At 37.6% G+C, this 26,718-nt stretch overlaps 1 protein-coding gene and 1 non-coding gene across 2 annotated transcripts; one reads left to right on the top strand and one right to left on the bottom strand.

The window, feature by feature from the left end:
• Positions 1–1,708: 1,708 nt before the first annotated feature.
• LOC145099289 (uncharacterized) lies at positions 1,709–2,353 on the bottom strand. The gene has a single exon (XM_079036879.1). The coding sequence runs from the start codon at positions 2,351–2,353 to the stop codon at positions 1,709–1,711; it is 645 nt and encodes a 214-aa protein (XP_078893005.1).
• Positions 2,354–3,470: 1,117 nt separating this feature from the next.
• On the top strand, positions 3,471–3,577 carry LOC145103516 (small nucleolar RNA R71). The gene has a single exon (XR_013706603.1). It is a non-coding gene; the product is annotated as a small nucleolar RNA R71 (small nucleolar RNA).
• Positions 3,578–26,718: the final 23,141 nt, after the last annotated feature.

Genomic DNA, 26,718 nt, shown 5'->3' with positions numbered 1-26,718 from the left:
CCAACTCTATCTTCGTGCAATTGCGGGTTTTCAAGCCTTGACAAGTGGTCAGCTGCTACATTCTCCATTCCCTTCTTGTCTCGTATCTCTATTTCAAACTCTTGAAGAAGTAGCACCCATCGTATCAGTCTTGGCTTAGCATCCTGTTTGGCAAATAAATGCTTGATGGCAGAATGGTCAGTAAAAACGGTTGTTTTAGATAAAACTAAATAAGGACGGAACTTGTCAAAAGCATACACCACAACTAATAATTCTTTTTCCGTGGTGGTGTAATTTTCTTGGGCTGGGTTTAGAGTCTTGCTAGCATAATATATGGGTCGAAAGTGCTTATCAACCCTTTGACCAAGGACAGCTCCTAATGCATAGTCACTAGCATCACACATAATCTCAAAGGGTAAACTCCAATTTGGTGCAACAATGATCGGGGCATTAGTTAATTTTTCGTTTAGAAATTCAAGTGCCTCTAAACACTCTTTAGTAAAATTAAATGGTGCGTCTTTTAATAACAATTGTGTTAGAGGTCTAGTTATTTTGGAAAAATCTTTTATGAAACGCCGGTAAAAACCTGCGTGTCCTAGAAAACTTCTAATGCCTTTCACATTAGTTGGTTGGGGTAATTTGGTAATGGTGTCAATCTTTGCCCGATCCACTTCAATTCCCATTTTGGAAACCTTGTGGCCCAAAACTATACCCTCCTTGACCATAAAGTGACATTTCTCCCAATTAAGGACCAAGTCGGTTTTTTCACACCTAGCAAGCATTAAGTCAAGATTTGTGAGACAATCATGGAAAGAAGATCCAAAAACTGAAAAGTCGTCCATAAAAACTTCCATGAATTTTTCCACCATAGCGTGGAATATGGCTGTCATACACCTTTGAAAAGTCGCGGGTGCATTGCATAGCCCAAGGGCATGCGTCTATAAGAAAAAGTCCCACTTGGGCAAGTAAATGTGGTCTTTTCTTGGTCCATTGGGTCTATGGGTATTTGGAAATAACCCGAGAATCCGTCTAGAAAGCAATAGTAACTATGGCCCGATAGTCTTTCTAACATTTGATCAATAAAAGGTAAGGGAAAATGGTCTTTACGAGTTGCATCGTTTAGCTTTCGATAATTGATGCACACTCTCCAACTGGTTACCGTTCATGTCGGAATTATCTCGTTCTTTTCGTTGGTTTTGACCGTCGTCCCTCCTTTCTTGGGCACCACTTGGACAGGACTCACCCACGGATTGTCGGAAATGGAATAGATAATTCCTGCATCTAAGAGTTTGACCACTTCCTTCTTGACTACTTCTTGCATATTTGGGTTTAACCTTCTTTGGTGCTGTAAAACCGGCTTTGCTCCTTCTTCCAGATTGATCTTGTGGGAGTAGTAGGATGGGCTTATTCCCTTGATGTCGGTGATCCTCCATGCTATGGCCCGCTTCCGCTTCTTCAACACTTGCACGAGCTCTTCCTTTTCAGAATTGGATAGGTTAGAGGCTATGATTACTGGCTTTTGGTTGCCTTCTTCCAGGAAAGCATACTCCAAGTGTTCTGGTAAAGTTTTGAGCTCATATTTTTGGTTCTGACTGTTGGACTCGCCGAGCGCAGGTACGGTACTCGGCGAGTTTGTGGCTGCATTCACGAATTCTGCCTTTTCTAAGGAAGAACTCGGCGAGTAGATCGGCCCTACTCGGCGAGTAGGGCTGTCAGTTTGCTTTACCAATTATTCAAACTCAGCTTCTTCCAGCAGCCTTGCAATCTCCATTAAGTCTTTTTCTGGATCAAATTCTTCATCATCAATTGTGAACTTGCTGGAATCTTCACTCATGCATTCCTCCAATAATTCGTCAAGCATATCAATTGAGAATGCCATGTCATCACTGTTCCTTGCATACTTCATAGCTTGGTCTACCCCAAATGTGACTGAATCTTCTCCTACCCGCAAGGTGAGCTTCGAGTCCCTCATGTCTACTATAGCACTTTCCGTGTTGAGGAAGGGCCTTCCAAGGATGATTGGAACTTGTGGATCCGCCTCCATGTCTAGAATGATAAAATCAGCGGGAAAGATGAATTTGTCCACCTTGACTAGTAAGTCTTTGCATATGCCTCTTGAGAAGGTGACTGTCTTGTTTGCCAAGTGAATGGCCATGCGAATTGGCCTTGGTTCCGGGAGATCCAGCTTCTTAAAGAATGAATATGGCATTAGGTTCACACTTGCTCCCGAATCGGCTAAGGCATGAATAGCAGCCAAGTTGCCAAATTGGCAAGGTAAAGTCAAACTCCCCGAGTCACCCTTCTTCTTTGGTAGCTTATTTAGCATAGCAGCTGAGCAGTTTTCATTGAGGACTACCTTCTTCACTTCTTCCATCTTCCTTCTATTAGTGAGAAGTTCCTTAAGGAACTTTGCATATTTGGGCATTTGCATGAAGGCTTCAATGAAGGGTATGTTAATTTAAAGAGTCTTGATATGATCTAGAAACTTCTGGTACTCCTCTTCCTGCTTCTCCTTCTTAGCTCGGGTTGGGTATGACATTGGAGGCTGATACGGATTTTCAGGGAGCTGTTTGTTCGGATTTGGTAGTGTACTCGCCGAGTCCATACGTGGTACTCGGCGAGTAGGGCTGTCAGATTGTAAGTTCTTCTCTTCTGCTTGATTTTCTGCCTCCTCCTTCGGTGATTCCTTGGATGCCTCAGTCTGAATAGGTTCCAGGGGAGTGATTATCTTCCCACTTCTTGTTGTGACTATGTTTATGTGCGCACCTCGTGGGTTATTTTCAGTTTTGCTAGGAAGTTCGCCCGGTGACCTTTGGTTGATTTGTTAAGCAAGTTGCCCAAGCTGCGTTTCTATACTATGGATAGATGCTTGCTGGTTTCTAAGCATGGTCGTTGTTTCTTGAATTGCAGCATCATGATCACTATGTCTTTTTTCTGAAGCAGCTACAAATTTGGTGAGCATTTCTTCCAAGCTTGGCTTTCTCTCTTGTACCGGCTACTCCTTTTGGTAGAAACCTCTTCCTTTTTGCCTAAACTTCTCCTCCTTGGCCTTCTTGTACTCTTCATAAGGGAGCCACTCTTTCTTTTGTTTGCGCCAGTCTTCATCATATCGGTCTCCGCTTGAGTAACAAACTTGCACCTTCTTATTGCCATTCTCATCTAAATCACAGTCTCTAATGAGGTGAGGCCCATTGCAGTTTTCACAACCCACCCGAATAGCATGGATCGTTTGATCCATTTTATCCATCCTCCTATCCATGGTTTTTAGCATAGCCATGACCGTGGATAAGTCTTCAGTAGCTGCATATGCGGCTCCCCTAGTAACATCATTTCTAGGGTTGTGGTATTCTCTAGAGTGTTTAGAGAATTCTTCAATCAATTCCTTGATTACCGGGGGCGGCTTCTTTGTAAGCGGGCCTTGCGAGTCAAGTAACTTCCTAGTTGTGACATTGACTCCATCATAGAAGATGGAGACTTCTTGCTGGCTGTTTAGGTCATGGTGTGGGCAGTTTCTTAGTAAGCTCTTGTACCTCTCCCAAGCTTCATATAGCGACTCTCCAGCTTGTTGTTCAAAGTTAGCAATGGCCTTCTTCAACTTGGCTATCTTGGAAGGTGGGCAAAAGTGATCAATGAATTCTTCTTTCATCTTGGCCCATGTGGTGACTGATCCGGGGGGAAGTGACTTGAGCCAGTCTTTTGCAGCACCTTTGAATGTCACCGGAAGCATGCGAAGTAGCTGAGTCTTGCGAGGCACATTTGGAACATTGAAGTAATCAGCTACATCATTGACTTCATCCAAATGCTTGTAGGCATCTTCGTGGTCTTTTCCATAAAAAGGTATTTCTTTAAGTAAAGCTAGGATAAGACCCTTTAGCTCGAAAGTAGCAGTCGCGGGAATTGCGGGTTGCACAAGTCCTCTTCTTCCATTATCCCATGGGGATTTCATCAATGTTAGCCATTGTGATAGCTAACTCTTCCTCGGAATCGGATTCGTGCTCGTATGTAGGCTCCTCTTCTTCCTCGGTCTCATACTCATTATCTTCCTTAATCGTTTCGTCGATTACTAAAGAAGCGCTGGATGCTCCTGATTTGCTTCTCTTTTTTTTTTTCCCAAAAACAGTCTTCAAATTGGACAAAGGTGACTTCTTTGGTGTACTCGAGCTCTCCACGTCCTTTCCTTTGTTCCTTTTCAATGCGGATTCGGGATCTTCAAACGGGGGTACCAGCGGGGTGTTTGATCCTCTGGTCATGAAAGTCCTAAAATAAACAAGATAAAAACGTAAAAAGAACAAAAAAATGTACTAAAAAAATCGAAAATTAATCTACCAAATACACTTGTACTCGCCGAGTAGGTGCGACTGCACTCGACGAGTATCAATGTAATTTTAACGAGATTCTAAACTGAATATTAAAACTAAAACAGATGCTAAAACCTAATTACTAACTACTAAATTGCAATAAATTAACTTTATGCCAGTAAACTCACACAAAGGATCGAAAAATTGGGGATTAGATTAATTATTTAGAACCGTTCCCCGGCAACGGCGCCAAAAAACTTGATGTGTGTAAAATGCACTTGTTTTATTCCTACTTTTTATTGATAAATTTAGCACACAAAGGCAGTGAACATGTCTTTTAGTGGTATAGTTGGATAAATAGGGTGTCGATCTCAGGGAACGGGAAAATTAAACTAATAGATAATTTTAACTAAACAAATAATGAAAGTAAAAAGGTTTTTTCTCTAGTTTTGCAAGACTAGAAACTTAAACACACCATAGAAATACTTAATTAACTAAGTAACTAAAGCAGACAACTAATTCACCAAATTTGATAAAGATGTTTCTATTTAGGTTCAACCAATTCACTCCTATGGTTATTTTGAATTTATGATAGATTAATTGTTATTGGCTACCAACTATAGTGGTTAGGTTCATGTTCATTACTCCTAACCCTTAGACAATCAATTAATTCAAGCGGTGATCAAGTGTTTAAACTAATTAATTCCCTAGATTAATGATTTGGATTAAATAAGATTTGTAGTGGTTAATCAAATTAGTGGTTCAATTAACCTCTTGTTTGTTGGTTTCTCAAACAGGCTCACACATTAATCTACCCATTATCTTGTTAATCTTAGTTTCATATTCATTATTCCTAAGCATATGATTAAGTGTTCACATAGACATATGAGGTTAACAACTAAGAGATGTTCATGCAGCTTAATTGTCTTCCAATTAACAGAAAATAGTTGTGATTAATGCATAAGGTTCTTTAACAAACTTAATTTAATAAATCATCAATAAACAATCAATCAAAAGCTAAGAATTAAACCATAGGAGTTACTTGGTATTCCCCGAACAGAAACAAAAACGTATTTAGCTCATAGTTGCAGTAAAAACAAACACAAAAACAGGTTTAACTAAGCTAAACATACTTAATTCCTAAAGCTAAGTGGAATTATTAACCTAGTTGCCTTGATTCTTCAAGAGATTGAAGATTAGAGTTCCTCAACGCCTTCAAGGGTTCTCCAATCGCAGATGAATCTCCAAAAAATGCCAGAAAGTAGTCCCATCGGATAAAGGCTCGGTTTTTATAGCTATCTCAAAACAGGGTGTACTCGGCGAGTAGCAGACCCAACTCGCCGAGTAGGTTCTTAGTTATCCGTCTCAAATCAGGAGTCGTGACTTATCTTCTGGAATATTCTAATGAACTCGCATAGTAGGCTCGTGTACTCGCCGAGTAGGAAAGCTTTTGTCCCTCAATCTTCATTCTTTGGTCTCTAATTGCTTCCCCTTGTTCCCTTTCACTCACAAGCATGTCTTTTGGACTGAAAACAAAATTTAAACAGTATTAAGTACCTTTTGTCCACATTATTCACATAATTAGTTAAAAATGAATAAAAATGTATGCTAAATAATTAACTAATTATGCACATATCAAAATACCCCACACTTGACTTTTGCTTGCCCCCAAGCAAAACTGAATTTTAAACATATTAGAACCACATATGACAACTCCAATCTAACCCAGCCATTATGCCAAGACCGCAACGCATGCATTTGTGTCTAAAATTTTCCTAGGTACCCCCATACTCCAAATACTCACAATCCTCATAAACATTCGCCCACTCACCCCGAACTATGCTCATTTTATGCATCCCTCCGAATCCATCCGCAGAAAACCTCTTACCCTCAAGGTATTTTTAGTTGAGCAACCCAAGCATACATTATCTAGAATTACAATTTATGATACCACTATGGGGCTCTTTTGAATTCTTCACTTCCTTGATAATTTGATCTTTGATCTCTTTGAATTCACCACTTTGTTGTTTGATTTTTGGTATCTTCAACTTTTTGAATTTCTTGGAATTTTGATCTTTTGATCTTCACTTTATTTGCTCCACAAATTTTCAAACTTTTCTTGCAATTCTCTCTCTCTCTCTCTCTCTCTCTCCCTCTCTCTTTTACAAGGTTATCATTCTAACTAGCATATCATAGGGTACTTGTAATATAAAAATTAGTAGAATGACATACCTTTCATGTTGCTTGGATTCCTAAAGACCTTGTGAGCCTAGCACCCCAAATATGATGCCTCAAATGCTTCACACAACACCACAAGTCTTGGAATAACTTGAGAGAAGTACACTTGAGCACTAAATTCGGCTACCCTCACTTCTTGTGTCTAAGATGTCCATTTTGCTCCATATGAGGTTCCTTATATAGTGTGTCACATGTAGGGTTACACCATGTAAACCCTAATGTGCATGGATTTTCATTTCCCCATGATCCATGGGTTTTAACCTCCATGGAGCATCCATGGAGCACCCAATGGGTCCTAGCCCAATCTAATGAATCATGGACCATAAGCCCACTATATATGAATGAAAGATTTACATAATCAATCCTCATATATTTAATTAGTCACTTTTGATCACAAAATTAATTCCAAATTAATTCTTCATCAATACTAATTAAATAATATGATTTCATATTAACATATTAGAATATAATAACAAATCATAAGTGTCCTCATTCTCATTTTTCTATCCAATTGTTGAGATGTGTAATGCCCGTGTTTCTAGGGTAAGCATTAATGACGATGTAATAGTTTAGGTCAACCATTGTAACCCATTTTAAAGTAATAAAGATGAATTACTTAAATATTATGTGAATTATGTGTTTTTGTGTGCTTATTAATTGTTTATAATAATATAATAAATAAATGATAAAAAAATAGCGATCTAAACAAAAGTTGTAGTGCTCGTTAAACCTAGAGCGTGCACAAAAAAACACCCAAATCCGACTTTGTATGAGAAAGTTATGATTTTTCTAAGCTTCGGATCGGCAATGCACAACCCGAAGTTAGAATATTAGATCGGTCGATTTTTGGACGACACAACCAAAACAAGAATCGAAGATCTCGTTAGAACTAGCATAACGGTAAAAAGACAGATGAAAACGGACGTCGGACGAAGAAGTTATGAATTTTTAACGGACTATTCCTGTCCCGGCCTGTTAAAAATATAAATTTAAAAATAAATTCAAAATTAGCCGACGGAGCCTAAACGAAAGTTGTAGAGTATGTCTCTACCTACACGTTGATATTAAGAACGTTGAAAATGGAGCTCGTATGCGAGATTTATGAATTTTTTTTGAAGTCCGGATGGTGATTTGCGAGACTGTCTGAGGAACGCCCTGCATAGAGGAAGGGAACGCCTCGCGTTCGCATACTCGATCCGGAGAAGGCCACGTCGCCCCAGTAGACTTCGGACATATACCCACTGGCACACGTTGCGTTCCTCCGAGGAACGCGCTGCGTAGATCAGGCCAGTTTCCCTATAAATAGGTGCGAGGCTACCTGGATTTCCTTGCAAATTCTCTCTTTCGTTCACCCTCTACACTCTCTCAAACTTCCCCAAACCCCCCAAAGCCTAGGGTACCTTGTGACAACCCGAAATTTTCATTCGGTCAAACCCTAAAAGTCAATCACTTCATATGATAAGCCAAGTTCACTTTTATTGGTTTTTAGAAAATTTAAAGTTCGTTTGATTATTTTAATAGTTAATCTTTAATCGAACGGGTGAAAGGATGTGCCGACTCGGATCTTGAAATTTTAAAACCGCAAATACCACGTAGCTTAGAAGTTCACGGCCAAACTTTTATGTTTGGGCCGTAAACTACCCTAAAAACCGTAAACTCATGCCTTAAGCATGAGTTTACTCCCCAAAGTAGATCACTTTTCATTTTTAACCAAAAGAGTAAACTCCAATAACTCTCTCAAGTGACATCCAAGTTTTTGCTCAATATCTTCAATCTAGTAAGTGTTTCTAGCCCATTCAAGTTAGTATAACACTTAATCTAGTGATTGTACATCTTTTCATCCATCCATTTATGTGTTTTGACTAGATTTCCAAAACACCAAGAACACCAACAACACACACTAGTGTTCTTGGACTTTAAGTTCATTTCAAGCTTCCACAAAGTAAGTACTTCTATCCTAGAGTCATTTCAAGCTTGCTATACATATAAATATCAAGTAAAAGTCCCAAGAACACTAAGAACAAGGTGTTCACGGTTTTGGGAGGCTCCCAAAACCGTAAACACCAAGTATAGTGCCAAAGGGTGCTTTAGGGTGTCTAGATGCTTCACAATGCCTTAGGGACTTGTCTAGATCCGTCCTTGATGAGTTTATCACACAAAAAGCACAAAAACCTAACATTTATATGTGTTTACGGTTTGGGGATCTTCCAAAACCATAAACACCTTAAAAGTTGTATAAATGTCCCATATTTATTCCTTATGCCTAGAATCTAACCTAGGTTATCACCTTGAAGTGTTTAGGACTTGAAAACACCAAAATACATAAGTCCATGAGAGTTTACGGTAGTAAACTCATGGAGAAATGGTCCTTAGACTGTAAACTCCATTTAGGACTGTTTTGATGCCATACAACACTTCCTAAGGCTTAAAAATGAAGTAAGAATGCTTGGAATAGCTTAGAAGACTTCAAAACAACAAATGGTCAAAAGGTTAGGAGCTTACGGCCGTAAAATCAAGAGTTTATGACTGTAAACTCAAGGGGTGTTGGTCTTTACGGAGTAAACTCATTTTAGGAGTGTTCCTTGAACCCCAAACACACTAGCCCTTCCCTACAACACTTAGATGCAATCCTTGAGACTTATAACACTTGTATAAAGTGTTTAGCATGTCCTAGGGTTTCTTGACTTGTTTATTAGTTGTTTAAAGACTAATTTGATACATATATGTGATATTATATGTTAACTAGGATCATAGAGTGTGTTCAAGACTTCACTTGACACCTAGCATCCTGTTTCAGTCTATTCATCCCAACCACTTGCTACAGGTGAGTTCATACCCCTTAATCAATGTTTTAAATGTTTTTTTAATGCTTTATGGTGGGGGGATACAAGTAGAATCATGCTAGTTATTATATCAAGCACATGTGATTAAGAAGCAGCATTCAAATGATTTACTACTCATTAGCCGTTTTACCAAACAGTTTCCTTCAAATGATTTTCATAAACATTTTATATGTTTAAAACTCCTTATTAAATTGTTCATTATACTCTGTATGTTTCATTTCAAACTCATTTACAATTGTGTTTCAAACAAATGTTTCTTTATACTTAAACTCTTTTATCAAACCCATGCTTTCAACCCGTTTTATAGAATGACATCAAGTCGATCTTTTCTTAGATAGTAATCACGTTCAAAAGGTTTTACAAAAATTATTTTATGCTTTTATATTGTCAATTGCAAGCCTATATATGTATAGTTATATAAGAAATGTTTAAAGGACTTAGGAAGGCTATCCACCCTATTTCGTTTTCGTGCTTGAGATGTGGACTGGTGGGATATCGGGTACCCGTCCGAAGGTCGTTTAAATATTAGTTATATATCATGTGTACATATATAGTCATAAAGGTTCTTCCAGTTCATTCAATACCCTTGGGTAGCAAGGGTATACGTCCATGTTCATACGTACCAGTTACATTACTAGTAAGCTACCATAGGGGTAGTTCAGGAAGATACTAGAACTATTATTAGAACACGATATCATACAATGAGTCAGTTCATTCATGAGTCAATACTTGCTAGATAGAGAGAGAACACATGTTACAATTAGCACACACAGGACATCACAATACATTACTATACATTTACATGAGTACATTTACATGATTACATTTACATGAGAACATTTACATGATTACATTTACATGAGTACATTTACATGATTACATTTACATGAGTACATTTACATGATTACATTTATATGAAAATATTTACATGATTACATTTACATGAGTACGTTTACATAGATAATATATGATGAGTTATTATTACATTTTATATGTATAGATTATGTTATAAAATCCTCATTGTTATCTTTATCTTGTGATACAATCACATAATCGACGAGATAGATTGGATTTAATATCCTAGTACCAAGGGATATGTTGCAGGATTAACCATTCCTAGAATCTCTGTTAGCTAGAGAGGTAAAAGCACATCCACGGATGCCAACGGTTGATACCATTACAGGTATACTTTAAGGGACGAACTATTCCTATACCCAGCTGTTAGTAACAGAGGTAAATGTACATCTACAGATGTCTTCAGTTAACAATGTTAGTTACCCTAGTACCAAAGGGTAAAACTTAGGTTATTTATATTATCACCTTTATCTTGTGACTCATTCACATAATCGACGAGGTAAATTATATTTGAGTATCCTAGTACCATAGGATACAATTTCTTATAATAATAATAATAGTAGCACAGTCGGGTCTTGGTAGAAGGCTACATTTAGAGCAGTTAGGTCTTGGTAGAAGGCTACATTCAGAGCAGTTAGGTCTTGGTAGAAGGCTACATTCAGAGCAGTTAGGTCTTGGTAGAAGACTCCCTTTTATAATAGTAGGAATCATAGGGATTTCTAGGGTTTTTCAAACATTTGTAGTTGTTCTACAAACATTTTCATGTCTTTCATTACAAGTTTTACAAATTAAGACACATTAATACTTATGATCTCACCAACTTTAAAGCTGATACTCTCTTTCAAAATAACTTGTATCATCAGGTCAACGATAGACAGGTACCGATGCAAGGTATAGAGAAGATGGAGCTCGTTCAAGACTCATCTTTCGTTTTGATTATACTTAGTGTCTATTATAATTTGACAGAACACACTTGTATTAAAATTATATTATTAATGCAATGGATGATGTTGTTGCTTGTTTACTACTTTTCATTGTTGTGATACTGTACATGACATCCTCCGCCCCAGAACGTTTCCGCCGTTCATGGTTTTGGGGTGTGACATACCTCCCTAACACTAGAAGAAATCCCTGGAGAGCTTGGAGTCTAAGAGAAAAAAGAGTTTTTCGGTTTGAAACTCTGCCCGCACGGACTCCGGTTTTCAAGCAAACTTCCCGGTTTCGTCAGAGAAGATTGTTTTAAGAAACGAAGTGTTGTCCAAATCACTCCATATCAGGTGAGTGTATAGTTACTTTCATCTTACACACAAATATGAAGTATTTTATATAAATTATGTGGTATGTGTATATATATATATATATATATATATATATATATATATATATATATATTTTCTGTTTACTTGGGATCTACGTTGGATGAAGGATCTGAACCTCTTTCTTCTCAGATCTGAACTTTTTTCTTTCAGATCTAAACTTTTCTTCCAGATCTGAACCCTTTTCCTCCAGATCTAGACTTTCTCACTTCAGATCTTAACTTTTCAGATCTAAACTGTATATGTTTGTATTATACTTTGAGATTTATGTTGTATGAAAGATTTAAACTATGTTTTCCAGATCTGAACTATGTATGTATTTTATATCTACAAATATGTTGGGTAAAACATGGGTAGATTAAATAGTTGGTGTGCGGTGAAATAAAATGATGAGAGGCCTCGATGTAGACGCTGATCCAGTCATCTAGCGGAGTATGGATAACGACCACATACCTTTCTAGGAAGTTCAGTGGAATGCTAGCAGGCTCGCAACCTGTAGGTGTTTATGAAGGATATGTTCACTGGTGTACTCCATCCCCATGGTTGCCTTACAAACACATATGGTTGAGGAATCCCCTTAGCAGTAGTGTCTATCCCGATGAAATTCCTTAGGATAAGTCCCTTATGATAGATGCTTTAGGGACGTAAGGTGAGGATAACGGGAACGGGTAATTGATTTGAATGATTGTTGATAATAATAAACTTATTTATTTTGGGTTAAAAACCCTATATGCTCACCAGGCTCACCAGCCTGACCCACTTAGTTTCTTGTATTACAGGTAGTGGCAAAAGCAGAGTTGGATGACTTGACAAGAGATTACGGATTTTAGGCCATTAGATAATAAATGGAACGTTGTAAGGCCGATGTTGTCTTGAGGCCATATTGTGTTTTTGTGGCCTATGAAATTTATGGTTTATGCTTATGATCTGTATCAATGATTGACATCCCGAGTTTTTGTAATGTAATGAAAATACATTTATTTAAGAGATGCTTTGATAAATTTTTATCATATTTTGTCTTGGGAACAAATTTTGCATCCCTTTTCTTAAGAATTTACTCTGGTTTTTATTAAAAAGCATAAACGAAATCGGTCTTTTCTGGCTGTAAAAATAGGGATGTCACAGTTGGTATCAGAGCATTAGTTTAAGTGAACTATGAATTTGTAGGATTTCTAGACTTAAACTTAGAATTCTATGCAATGATCATGAGATGAGTGTCTTCCATATTTTAGACACAAGCACTAGTTTATTTTAGGAAATATGCCTAAAATGCTTTTATGTGCTAAATGCTTTATGTTTGCCTTGTGTGCTATTCTTTATTTGGATATATGGTCTATTGCCGACCAGATCTAGAAACCATATGTGTTTAGGATTCTAAGCGTTCGAATACGATATTAGAACTAGCATGTAATGTTTCGGAGTGATAAGGAGAATTTAAACGTCTATCATGAATAAAGATCTAAATTCACCTAATTTGGTGTAAGATCGAAGTGGAGCTGGAGACGCATCTGGAAACAGTTATCAGTGACCTCAACCCCAAATGATTGAACAAGTGTCGATAGTTGAAGCTGCACCTGAGCCAGTCACAATGGATGGAGTACAAGCCATGATTCAGGCTATGAGGGCTGAACAGAGGGAAGAAATGAGAAAAATGTTGTTGAATAACAGAAATGAACCCCCGATGCCTGTTAAACAACCGAAACTAAATGGCGGACAACCAGAGGAAGGGAACTACAGTCGCACTGTTAGTGAAGTTGAACCCCCGGTAAAGAGAAGGAATAATTTGGAGAGGGAAATCGACTGAGATGAACGTATGTATAAGAACTTCATGGGTGCCAAACCACCAAGTCTTTCTGGAAACCCAAAGCCTATGGAGATTGTGGACTGGATCTCTGAAATAGAGATGGTATTTGAAGCTGCAACTGTAGTGATAAGTAGAAAACTGTGTTTGCGGTTCGACAACTGAAGACCAGAGTCTTGAGCTGGTGGAAATTGTTGTCAGATACGATGCCACGAGGATAAGCTTTGTAGATTTCTGGGGAAGCGTTCCTGGAGCAATTGAAGATGCAGTACTGCTCCGAGATAGATCTGATCGACCTAAACAATGAGTTCTAGAACTTAAAAAAGGGGAAAATAAGCATTGATGACTATACTAATGCGTTTACTGAGAAGATGAAGCTATTTCCATACTTGGTGCCGACTGAGCTCACTAAGATAGAAAAATTTGCTAATGGATTGCCATCAGACTTTGGCCCAACAGTAAAAATGGCAAGCACATTGAAGGTAGCCATTAGAGCAGCCAAGAATGTTGAGACCCAGTTAAAAGAACGGTGTCTGGAGAGAATTGAGGTGGGTAAGAAGAGGAAGTTTGAGGGATCTTGAATATCCAACAAGAAAAGTAAATCCTCGAAGTCTGGTTCGAGAGGAGGAGGAGGCGAAGCGAAATGGTGCGAAAAGTGCAAAAAGAAACATCATGGGAAATGTGATGGGGAGGTCACTTGTTTTAAATGTGGGAAGCCTGGGCACTATGCCAACGAGTGCACGTTCAACAAGAAAGTTTGTTATGGTTTTAATGAGGAAGGGCACCTTTTGAGGGACTGCCCAAAGAAGAAGGAGGCAGCAAGTCCTAATGTCCCACCAAAGCCAAAAGCCAGATCTTTCCAGATGATACTCGAAGCCATGAAGGATGTTGCGGACGTTGCTTAGGTACCTGTGTTGTAAATGGATTACCTGCCAATATATTGTTTTATTCTGGAGCAAATTACTCCTTTATATCACATAAATTTGGTGGAAGACTAGCATTGCCTATAGAAAAACTTGATAATGCTCTAGTTGTAGAAGTTGCCAGTGGAAAATTCATACCTGTTAGCGATTGCATTAAGAATATCGTCATCGACTTGAATGGAAACGAATTCCACAATGAGTTGTTACCCATTGAGTTGAATGGTTTCGACATCGTATTGAGAATGGATTGGATTAGCGCCAATGATGCACAGATACTGTGCAAGAAGAAGATAGTAAGGGTAAACCCGCCTGGGAAAGGGTCATTTGTGGTCTACAAGGACAAACGTAGAGTGAATTTTGGAATCATTTTCCTAAAGAAAGCCAAAAAATGTTTGTCCAAAGGATGCACATCATACTTGGGATTTGTGATCGATGCTAAGAAAGAAAAGAAGAAGATGCAAAATATACCAGTGGTGTGTGACTATTCAGATGTCTTTCCCGAGGATCTTCCTGGACTACCGCCTGATAGACAAGTGTAGTTCCGAAGAGACTTATTACCAGGAACAACACCAATAGCAAAAGCACCATACCGACTAGCACCGACGGAGATGAAGGAGCTTATGACACAACTTCAGGAGTTGTTGGACAACGGTTTCATTAGACCTAGTTCATCACCCTGGGGAGCTCCGGTGTTATTCGTGAAGAAGAAAGATGGGAGCATGAGGATGTGCATAGATTATAGAGAGCTTAACAAGGCAACAGTGAAGAACAAGTACCCATTGCTGAGGATTGATGACCTTTTCGATCAGCTGCAAGGTTTGAGTTATTTCTCCAAGATCGATCTTAGGTCAGGATATCATCAGCTAAAGGTGCGAGAACAAGATATTGAGAAAAACGCATTCAGAACAAGATATGGGCACTATGAATTCTTGGTTATTTCATTTGGACTAACCAATGCTCCAGCAACATTCATGGATTTGATGAACAGGGTTTGTAAACCATTCCTCGATATAACCATGATAGTGTTCATAGATGACATTCTGGTTTACTCTAAAAGCGAGCAGGAGCACGACAAGCATCTACGAGAGGTGCTAGAAGTTTTGAAGAAGGAGAAGTTGTATCCAAAGTTCTCTAAATATGATTTTTGGATTCGAGAAATCCAATTCTTGGGTCCTGTGGTTAACCAAGAAGGGATAATGGTTGACCCAGCAAAGATTGAAGCGGTAATGAAGTGAGAATGACCGAAAAGTCCCACGGAGATCCGAATCTTTCTAGGATTAGTTGGATATTACCTAAGGTTTATCCATGGCTTTTCTTTGATAGCTGCTCCATTGATAGATTTGATCCATAAAGGAGCCATTTATACTTGGAGTGAGAAACACAAAGAAGCATTCGAGAAGTTAAAGAAGAAGTTGTGTGAAGCACCGATTCTTTCTCTGACCGATGGAGTTGAAGACTTCGCAGTTTATAGTGATGTATCTGGAATTGGGTTAGGTTGCATTCTGACCCAAAGGGATAAGGTGATAGTATTTGAAAGAACATGAAAAGAACTACCTCACTCATGATCTGGAGTTGGCGGCGGTAGTATTTGCACTAAAGATATGGAAGCATTATCTTTACGGCACGAAGTGCAAGCTTTTCACTGATCATAAGAGTCTTCAGTATCTCTTTGATCAAAAAGAGTTGAATATGAGACAACAATGCTGGCTACAGTTGCTTAAGGATTACGATTGCGAGATACTTTACCACCCTGATAAAGCAAATGTCGTAGCTGATGCTTTAAGCCGAAAAGTGAGCCTTGAAAGGAAAAGGCCAAGGGCATTAAGTCTTGAATTTGTCTCAACGATTGCGGAAAGCATCAAGAAAGCTCAAGAAGAAGCTTTAGAGAAAAATAACCGAAAAGAAGAGTGTTTGGGCAAAATGCTGGTGTTCGGTTCGAACAATCAAGGGTTAAAGGTATTCCAAGATAGGATTTGGGTACCTAAGACAGGAGGAATAAGAGATCTTTTGATGGAAGAAGCTCACAAGACCATGTACTCGATTCATCCCGGCAGCAAAAAATGTATAGGGATCTGAAACCCTACTACTGGTGGCCGACGATGAAGCTCGATGTTGCAAAGTATGTGGCCGAGTGTGTAACTTGTGCAAGGGTTAAGGCACAACATCAGAAACTGTATGGGAGTTTAGAACCTTTACCTGTACCCATGGGTAAATGGGAAGACATCACCATGGATTTTGTGACTAAACTGCCCAGAACAAAGGAAGGTCATGACCTGATTTGGGTGGTTGTTGATCGGTTCACTAAGAGTGCACACTTCATAGCAGCCAATGAAAGACAATCTATGGATAAGCTCGCCAATGATTATGTGAAGGAAGTAGTAAGACTTCATAGTGTTCCTTTAACGATAGTATCATATTGTGATAGTAGTTTCATGTCAAGGTTTTGGAGAAGTCTACGAGAGGAATTGGGTACGAAATTGTGTTTAAGTACAGCTTACCATCCGTAGACCGATGGTCAGAGCGAAAGAACGATTCAAACACTTGAGAATATGCTAAGAGCATGTACCCTAGAATTTTAAGGTAACTGGGATGAGCATTTACCTCTGGTAGAATTTTCTTACAACAATAGTTACCATTCGAGCATCAAGATGGCACCTTATCAAGCCTTGTATGGACAAAAGTGTTGTACGCCGTCTTGTTGGCTTGAAGCTGGAGAAAAGCAGTTATGTGACCCGAGATAGTCCATTAGACTACTGAAAAGCTGAAAGTAATTAGGGAAATGATGTTAGCAACTCAGGATTGTCAAAAGAGTTATGTTAACAAGAAGAGGCGACCGGTGACATTTGAAGTTAGGGATTCGGTTTTGCTTAAAGTCTCACCGTGGAAGGGACTTATAAGATTTGGGAAAAGAGGAAAGTTAAGTCCAAGATTTGTTGGACCGTTGAAAGTGCTTCAGAGGATTGGGAACCAAGCTTACAAGCTAGAACTACCTGAAAAACTAGAGGGTATTCATAACACATTCGATGTGTGTTATTTGAGGAAGTTCACGAGAGAAGTTCCCGACATAATTCCAATTTCAGATTTAAGGATGGATGAGAATAAGAGGCTAATCGAAGAGCCCGAGTCATATGTTGACCATAAGATGAAGAAGTTGTGATGCAAGATGGTCGACTTAGTGCTGGTGCGATGGAAACATTCAAATGGGCCAAATCTAACATGGGAAACGGAGAGTGACATGATGAGTCATTATCTGCATTTTTTTTACTGATGAAGGATTCCGAGGATGGAATATCCTAAGGTTGAGAGAATTGTAACGCCCGTGTTTCTGGGCTAAGCATTAATGACACTATAATAGTCTAGGTCAACCATTGTAACCCATTTTAAAGTAATAAAGATGAATTACTTGAATATTATGTGAATTATGTTCTTTTGTGTGCTTATTAATTGTTTATAATAATATAATAAATAAAGGATAGAAAAATACCGATCTAAACGAAAGTCATAGTGTTCGTTAAACCGAGAGCGTGCATAAAAAGAACGCCAAAATCCGGCTTCGTATAAGGAAGTTACGATTTTTCTAAGTTTCGGATCGGCATTGCACAACCCGAAGTTCAAATATTAAATCGGTCGATTTTTGGCCGACACAACCTAAATGAGAATCGAAGATCTCGTTAATAGTAGCATAACGGTAAAAAGACAGATGAAAACGGACGTCATACGAAGAAGTTATGAATTTTTAACGGACTATTCCTGTCCCGGACGGTTAAAAATAAAAATTTAAAAATAAATTCAAAATCAACCGACAAAGTCTAAACGAAATTTGTAGAGTACATCTCTACCTACACATGGATATTAAGAACGTCAAAAACGGAGCTCGTATGCGAGAATTATGAATTTTTGAAGTTGGGATGGTGATTTGCGAGACTGTCCGAGGAACGCCCGCGTAAAGGAAGGGAATGCCTTGTGTTCGCATACTCGATCCGGAGAAGGCCACGTCGCCCTAGTAGACTTCGGACATATACCCACCAGAACACGCTGCGTTCGCATGAACACGCTGTGTTCCTCCGAGGAACGCACTGCGTAGATCAAGCCAGTTTCCTTATAAATAGGTGTGAGGCTACCCAAATTTCTTTGCAAATTCTCTCTTTCTTTCACTCTCTACACTCTCTCAAACTTCCCCAAAACCCCAAAGCCTAGGGTACCTCCCTATCACTAGAAGAAATCCCCAGAGAGTCTGGAGTCTCCGAGAAAAAGAGTTTGTCGGTTTGAAACTCTGCCCATGCGGAGTTCGGTTTTCAAGCAAACTTCCCTTTTTCGTCAGAGAAGATTGTTTTAATAAACAAAGTGTTTTCCATATCACTCCATATCAGGTGAGTGTATAGTCACTTTCATCTTACACATAGATATGAAGTATTTTATAAATTACGTGTTATATGTATATATATTATCTGTTTACTTGGGATCTACGCTGGATGAAGGATCTGAACCTCTTTCTTCTTAGATCTTAATTTTTTTCTTTCAGATCTAAAGTTTTTTTTTTCCAAATCTGAACTCTTCTCCTTCAGATCTAAACTTTTCAGATCTGAACTGTATATGTATGTTTTATACTTTGAGATCTATGATGTATGAAAGATTTAAACTATGCTTTCCAGATCTGAACTATGTATGTATTTTATATCTACAAATATGTTGGATAAAATATGGGTAGATGAAATAGTTAGTGTGTGGTGAAATAAAATGATGAGAGGCCTCGATGTTGACGTTGATCTAGTCATCTAGCGGAGTATGGATGACGACCACTAACTTTTCTAGGAAGTCCAGTGGAATGCTAGCAGGCTCGAAACTTGTAGGTGTTTGTGAACGATGTGTTTACCGGTGTACTCCATCCCCCGTGGTTGCCTTACGGACGCATATGGCTGAGGAATCCCCTTAGTAGTAATGCCCATCCTGATGAAATTCCATAGGATAGGTCCCTTATGATAAATGCTTTAGGGACATAAGGTGGGGATGATGGGAACGGGTAATCGGGTTGAATGATTGTTGAAAATAGTAAACTTATTTATTGCGGGTTGAAAACCCTATGTTCTCACCCGGCTCCCCAGCCTGACCCACTTAGTTTTTAGTATTATAGGTGGTGGCAAAAGCATAGTTGGATGACTTGACGAGAGATTATGGATTTTAGGCCAGTAGAAAATAAATGGAACGTTGTAAGGTCTATGTTGTTTTGAGGCCATATTGTGTTTTGTGGCCTTTGAAAATTTTGGTTTATGGTTATGGTCTGTATCGATGATTGACATCCTGAGTTTTTGTAATGTAATAAAAATACATTTCTTTAAGAAATGCTTTGATAATTTTTTATCATATTTTGTCTTGGGAACAAATTCGACAACACTTTTCTTAATAAGTTACTCTAATTATTATTCAAAAGCATAAACGAAATCGGTCTTTTCTGTCCATAAAAATGGGGATGTTACAAGATGTCAGGCAACCCAAATGGACCATGCCCAGCCGGGTTAAGTACATGCTTAATATAGTTATGGACTTAGACACGTTATCCAACAATTCCAACGTCCAACTTTAGATCTGAGTCCATTAAGATGTCCTAAGGCATAAAGTTAGCAACTTTATGTCTTTGCATGTTCCATAAGCTCCCAACAACCCATTAAGACCTTTCCAAGAGTCTTAATCCATGCATGAGTTTAAAACACCCATCAAGACACCATGTTTATGGCATAAATGAGTCAAGGGACCTTAAATCTACTCTTCCTAAGCTCTGGAGTTGCTCCAACTCTCTAGAGATGGTTCATGAACACAAAAGGGCCATATAGAAAACCCTAGCTCTAGAAATGATAATGATGACCAAGGTGAAAGATTTTTAACTCCTCAAGCTTCCTAAGCTGCTCTAAATGCAAGATCCAGAAGCTCTTCCTCTTTCAAGCATGTTTCCTCATCTTCCATGTAGCTAACACACCAAAAAGGATGGTGTTTAAACACTCGCAAGCTCAAGAACACACACTCTAATGAGTTCAGGGCTTTAGGGACGTTTGAGGGTGAAGGAGGCTAGTTAGGGTATGAGATAAGGTGATTATATAGGTATTATGTCCGGAAATTAGGGTTTGAACATTCGTCATGTACGCCCCGCATACCCTTTGGTACGCCCAGCGTACGTGCTGCCCTTCCGCGATCATTCATGCATGGTAAGCTAAGCGCACCCTGAAGTACGCCCATCGTACTTAAGGGACCATTATGCAATATTTAAAATTTCAAGGGTTCCAAAGGTAATACTTGATTTGGTGTGTTACAATAATAATGAAATACTAATGTTTTGATATATGAAACATTTTGAAGTGAAAGTGTTAAATGCTTTTGGAAAGAATGTTTTGAAAGAATGCCTTGAAGGCAAGAATGTTTTTGAAAGCAAGGAACGTTTTAGAAGAACATGTATTTTGAAAATGTGTTTGAAATGTTTTGAAATATAGATGCTTTACTTTTGAAGTGAGTTTATGATACAAATGTATGAAATGTGTAAAGCATGGAAAGTAATGACAAGAAATGTAATGTAATGAAAAGGAAGGGAAAGTAATGAAAGGAATTGAAAAGTAATGAAAAGACAACTAGTCGGGCCATGATACCCCACGTAAGAGGCACTAGAGGAATCTATACAGGTGGTGCCTCCCCTTCGCTAGATAGATGTCCTAATGGAAATGATGTCTTGATAGATTGATTTATTTTTTCCACCTTGGTTTAGACTTAGGAGTGGTTCCTTAATTGGACGTAGACCCTAAGTATAAAAATGGAAACAATTTAATACCGAAATTAGCCCTTCATGATAAAATAGAATGGAATATGGACATATGTATTTTGAAATGAAATGATAACATATGAAATGAAATGATATTTATGATGCATACGAAACGAGTTTTCCATGAAAATGCTTAAAACTATGTTTTGCCAAGATGAAACGTTTTTGATGAAAAAGTGATAAATGTTTTGGGTCACAAACCCACGTAGCTCACAAGACATTTTTGTCTTACATATCTCTTTTTAATACCATGTATTCCAGGTTTCAATTAAGGAGAAAATTATTAGATGGAAATTAGAAGATTAAGAGATAGAGAATGGAGTGGAACATGTTAAGTTCCTTATTTAATGTTATTGATGTAATTCGTATTTGCTGGCTATGGTTGTATGATGCTTAAGGGTAATACCCAAGGTTTTATCTGTAATTGTTTTTGTGGGACCAGTTTTATGTTAAATGGGAGTTAATACTCAAATGTTTTTATGACCATAGTGTGAAAACAATAAATAAGATGATAATAGATTCTATATTAATGACGTGAATTAAAGACAAGGAACGACGATCAAAAGTGTGTCGAATGATTAGATTCAAACAACTCTAGAAGAGTTCACAACAATGGAACTTCTCTGTGAGAGTGTACAAAACGACATTTAGGGTTTACACAAAATGTAACCCTAATATGTTAAATGCATGCGCTATTACAGAGACTAGAATACTCAGTAATTCTGAACTTGGACATGCCCACTTTGGAATTAATAAACTATAAAAGCACACATTTGACACAACACACTATAGACTAAACAATCTCCCCTTTGTGTCAAATTCGGAAGGAGTGTATTCATTGTCTTCTTTTCTCCATGTTAATAAATTTTGGCATTAAATTCAGAAGTGTGTTTCGGACACACAAGTACCATCTGATAGACGACATAGGCGAGAAAAGTCCGAATAGATTCCACTCTAGCGGCCGGTGTGAACATCTGTTCGTAGTCTATTCCTTCCTCTTGGTGATAGCCTTTAACCACCAAACGTGCTTTGTTACGAATCATGTTTCCTTCTTTATCCATCTTATTCTGAAACACCCATTTCATTCCAACTACAGATGCATCCTTCGGAATGGGGACCAATCTCCGTACTTTATTTCGCTCAAATTCATTGAGTTCTTCATGCATTGCTTGAACTCAGTCTGCACGATCAAGAACAATTTTGACATTTTTAGGCTTAGTTTTAGAAATAAAAGAATTAAACATGCAAAATTTCAATTTAGAAAATAATGCAGTTTGTTTTGCTTTTTGTTGAGCCCGAGTAAGAACACCTGAAGATGAGTCTTCGATCACTTGAGATTGTGGATGATCTTTGGTCCATTTAGACATTGGAGGATAAGTCCGATCATATGTAGGATCAATTTCAGCATAAACTTCTTCAACTTCGAATTGTATATCCGAGTCATTATTTTCATTCTCCCCCTGGAAGTTTGCATTTGACCCGTCGTGCAGAATTGGATTCTCCCCCTGGACAGGAATATCAGTATTGGAACTCTCCCCTAGGAATGTAGAATCAAACATGCTGAGTTTGATTCGGAATTGGTGGCTCTTTCTCAATATTTTTAGCAGCGTCGTCAACGATCTTAATCTATTCAACTTTTTGATTATCTTTAGCCTTCGATTCTTAGGAAATGGCTTTTTCAGACTCATCAAACAAATTCAGAAATTCCTCATATAATTTAATAAGAGGAATCATCATAGAGTTTGTTGACGGGAAGATTTCCAAGACTGACAGTCTTCTTTCTAATTTTTGTTCATGTAGTTATCATCAAAGCTGACATAGTACGTTTCTTCAATCTTTCTTGATTTCTTCTTCAGAACACGATATGCCTTTGAAGTCAAGGAATAGCCTAGAAAAATCCCTTCATCAGCTTTCACTTCGAATTTGTTCGATGTTCTTTGGAATTGAATATAAACACCTGGAACCAAACACATGAAAGAAGTTAATGTTAGGTTTCTGATAGTTAAAAACTCATAAGGAGTAATCAGAAAATGCTTATTGATGTAAGATCAGTTCTGCATAAAACACGAAAAAAAATCCCTTCGTCAGCTTTCACGTCGAATTTGTTCCGATGTTCTTTGGAATTGAATATAAACACCTAGAAGCAAACACATGAAATAATTTGATTTTAGGTTTCTGATAGTTAAAAACTCGTAAGGAGTAATCAGAAAATTCTTATTGATGTAAGATTGGTTTTGCATAAAACATGCAGTTGCAACAGCATTAGCCCAAATTAGGTAGATTAGCAAATGAAAGCACAGTTCTTGCAGCTTCACAGAGAGACTGGTTTTGTCTTTCAACTAGACTATTCCGTTGTTGAGTGTAAGGTGATGAGAAGTTGTGAGCAATCCCTTTTCCGGTTAAGAATTCTTCAAATGCATGATTTTTGAACTCCGAACCGTTGTCACTACGAATCTTCCGAACAGGATTTCATAATTGGAGTTCCACATGCTTGATGAAAACTGACAGCTTCTGAGTTACTTCAGATTTCTGTCTAAGAAATATCACCCAGGTAAATCTAGAAAAATCATCAACAAAAACTATAATATATTTGTTACCACTAATACTTTCGATTGTTGAAGGACCTCAAAGATCAATGTGTAATAATTCTAGTGGACCAATGATTTTGGTGTTTATTATCGATGAGTGACTCTTTCTGCTTTGTTTTTGAGTTCACAGGCAGCATATAAATGTTGCTTTTCAAACTTTAAAAGAGGTAGACCACGTACAAGATCACCAATGATGAGCTTGTTAATATCTCTAAAGTTCAGATGAGAAAGTCTTATGTGTCATAGCCAACTATCATCCGAAGATGATTTTGTAAGCAAGAAAATAGATGGTTTCCCTTTGACTGAATTTAGATTCAGAGGATACATCTCTCCCTTCCTTTTTTACTTCAGAAGCACTGGTTTAGATTTCTTTTCAATTATTTCTGAACCTTCTTCATCAAACAACACCTTTAGACCAGTTCCTACAACAACCAGTTGCAAAACACTTATCAGATTGTGTTGCAAGCCCTCTACATATGCTACCTTCCAAATTAAGAATTCGCCATTCGTTATTAATCCATATCCTTTTATCTCTCTAGTAGCGTTATTACTAAACTTCACTCTTCCACCATCTTTTAAAGACTGAAACTCTCTCAGTTCATCTTTCCTTCCAATCATGTGACGAGAACAACCGCTATCGATGTACCATTCTAAATCGTACTATTCGTCACGTATAACCTGCAAAAATATAGAGAAATTTAGGAACCCAAACCAATTTGGGTCCTTGTGAGGATTTCTTTTGCACAAGAAAAATTTTAGTTTTATCAACCCAAAACATTTTTCTTTTCAAAGTCCGATTCATCCCTTTCTCCAAAATGAAAACTAAAACTTTGTTGTCACAAAGATTAATTTGAATAAAATTAGATTTCGTTGAATATATTCCTTGATTTTGGGTGCCATTCTTTTTGAATATTCGTTTTCTTCCTTTTTCAACTTTACCTCGTACTCTTTGAGAGAAATCTCTAGTTCCGAAGCAATTTTGTTTTTGCCCTTAAAATCTTGTGATTTGTTAAGAGGTTTTGAAAACTTTGATTTTGAAAACTAAGGTTTTGAAGAGCACTTTTTATTTGATTTCGGAATACGAGACTTTTGTGAATAACCTCGATTTGAAGAAAGACTTGACTTTTGTTTCTAAATATGAGATGAATTTTTATTTTGATTAGAAGATCGTTTTTAGTTAACATAACTTTGATTGGAATTCATATTTTTCCTAAAACGCTTTCTTTCTTTCAAATTCTTTCTATATCTAGCATTCAACAGCCTTTCTTTGCAATTAATTCTTCAGCGGTTTTATGAATGCTAGCTTTCGGTTTTTCCTTTCGGAATTGCTTCTCATTCTGTTTCGGAGAGGATTCACTTGAAACATCTTTTGTGCCACTTGGTCTTGCATTATTAGAGTAAAGGTCCACACGATTCAACGGTTTTGAAACATATTTCCCTTTTATTTTCCAAGAGGTCATTTCTAAAAGACCTTTTGTTTCATCCGCGTTGTCTATTGGCTTGGATCAGAAGAATTCATCACATCCACTGGCATTAACATTGTTAACCAGGGACATTAGTTCATATGTATCATTTTTGTCTAGTCTGTTCTTTACAAAAAGTTGATTCGGAAGTGTTTGTACTTTTGGAAAAACTGTTGCTTTTTCTTTTAAAACATTAGAACCATTGTTTTCTACAATCCGAAAAAAATTCGATTGAGTTTTCTGAAATCAAATTTTTCTTTAGTTCATCACAATTTTGTACAAAAGTAGAACAATCAATTTCGTCCTCTACAGAATTTCACTCATTTCGGTTTCATCGAATTCAGAAATATTCTTAGGATCAAGAGTATTTTTCAAATTCAACTTCTTGCATAATAAGTCATATTTCTACATAGCACTTAATTTGATTTCCTCTTTATCTTTTTCATTTAACGTTTGTTTCAACATATTTTTGTGGTCTTTGGAATGTATATATTCCTCGATTTTATTAAGTCCAACCCTGTATGAATTAGAAACGTCATCTGAAGAAATAGTCGATTCAAATTTGTAACAATCAACATCAATTTCATCCTCGTTCAATTCAAGAAAGGGTAAAATCATTTAGTGCAAACCTTTCCCTATTTCACAATCCAAATGCAATTAAGTAATATTAAAATATAAACGCTTAACAATTAGACAAAAAATATTTCTGTATTTCAAAAGTGTAATACTATCTCTTATAAGGTAAATAACATAATCTCTTGATTTAGTAAGCTCTAATTCCCGTGCCTCTATTCTTAATCGTCTCTCTTCACTCTTAAATGTTACCCTATTAAGTTGATCATTTAGATTAGAATTACTTAGACAAGTTCGTTTTAAACTGTCATGAAAATTAGAAATAGTGTATCACAAGTCATTTAATTCTGAATCATAACGAGATGAAGAAATATTAAGCGATTTAAGACTAGAATGTACCTTATGAACCACCTTCTTGCACTCTTTCACTTGCTCCGAGATTCTCTTCGCAACAAAGCAGTTCTCCGAAGCCTTTTCGCCATCAGTTGTATATCCCTTTTGGTTCCAAAAAACACCATTATGAACCATCAAGCACTTTCCTTCATATCCCTGTTTCTCTGAATTCACAACAAAGCACCCACATGAGTTGGTTTCCTAACCTCGTCGTCCTCTGAGTCTATAGACCACACCTCGACTCTGCCATCATCCCTTTCTTCCTGCACAATCAAAGTTGGTTCCGCATTTGAAGTGTTCTTTTTTCTGAGTTCCTCTATTTTCTGAACATAATATGCTTCGCCTTTATCTTTCTCATTTCTCTCATTGTGCTTACTCAGTGGACATTCCTTTGCAAAGTGATTCCAGCCATGACAATAATTACAGTTGTAACCCGAATCACCCAACAATTTCTTTTCCTTTTTCTCTTCATCATTCACAGAGTTCTTGAAACTTTCCTCTCTTGGTTTTTCCGAACTAGAATTGCCCTTGTGAACTTATTTTTGTAACGGGAGAATTTCTTCTTAAAGAACTTCTTGGGATTGGACATCATTAGAGCCTTGTCCTCTTTTGAGATTTCACTATCCAAAAAGTCAGATTCGAAATC

This window comes from Lactuca serriola, chromosome 4 (assembly GCF_051521515.1).
Source record: "Lactuca serriola cultivar US96UC23 chromosome 4, Lser_US96UC23_V15, whole genome shotgun sequence".
Classification (NCBI taxonomy): Eukaryota; Viridiplantae; Streptophyta; class Magnoliopsida; order Asterales; family Asteraceae; genus Lactuca; species Lactuca serriola.
The sequence above is the reverse complement of the archived record's forward strand: the minus strand, read 5'-3'. Positions and strand labels throughout refer to the sequence as shown.

Coding starts and splice junctions, on each gene's coding strand:
- LOC145099289 (XM_079036879.1), bottom strand. CDS start 2,353: ATGGAAGAAGTGAAGAAGGTAGTCCTCAATGAAAACTGCTCAGCTGCT.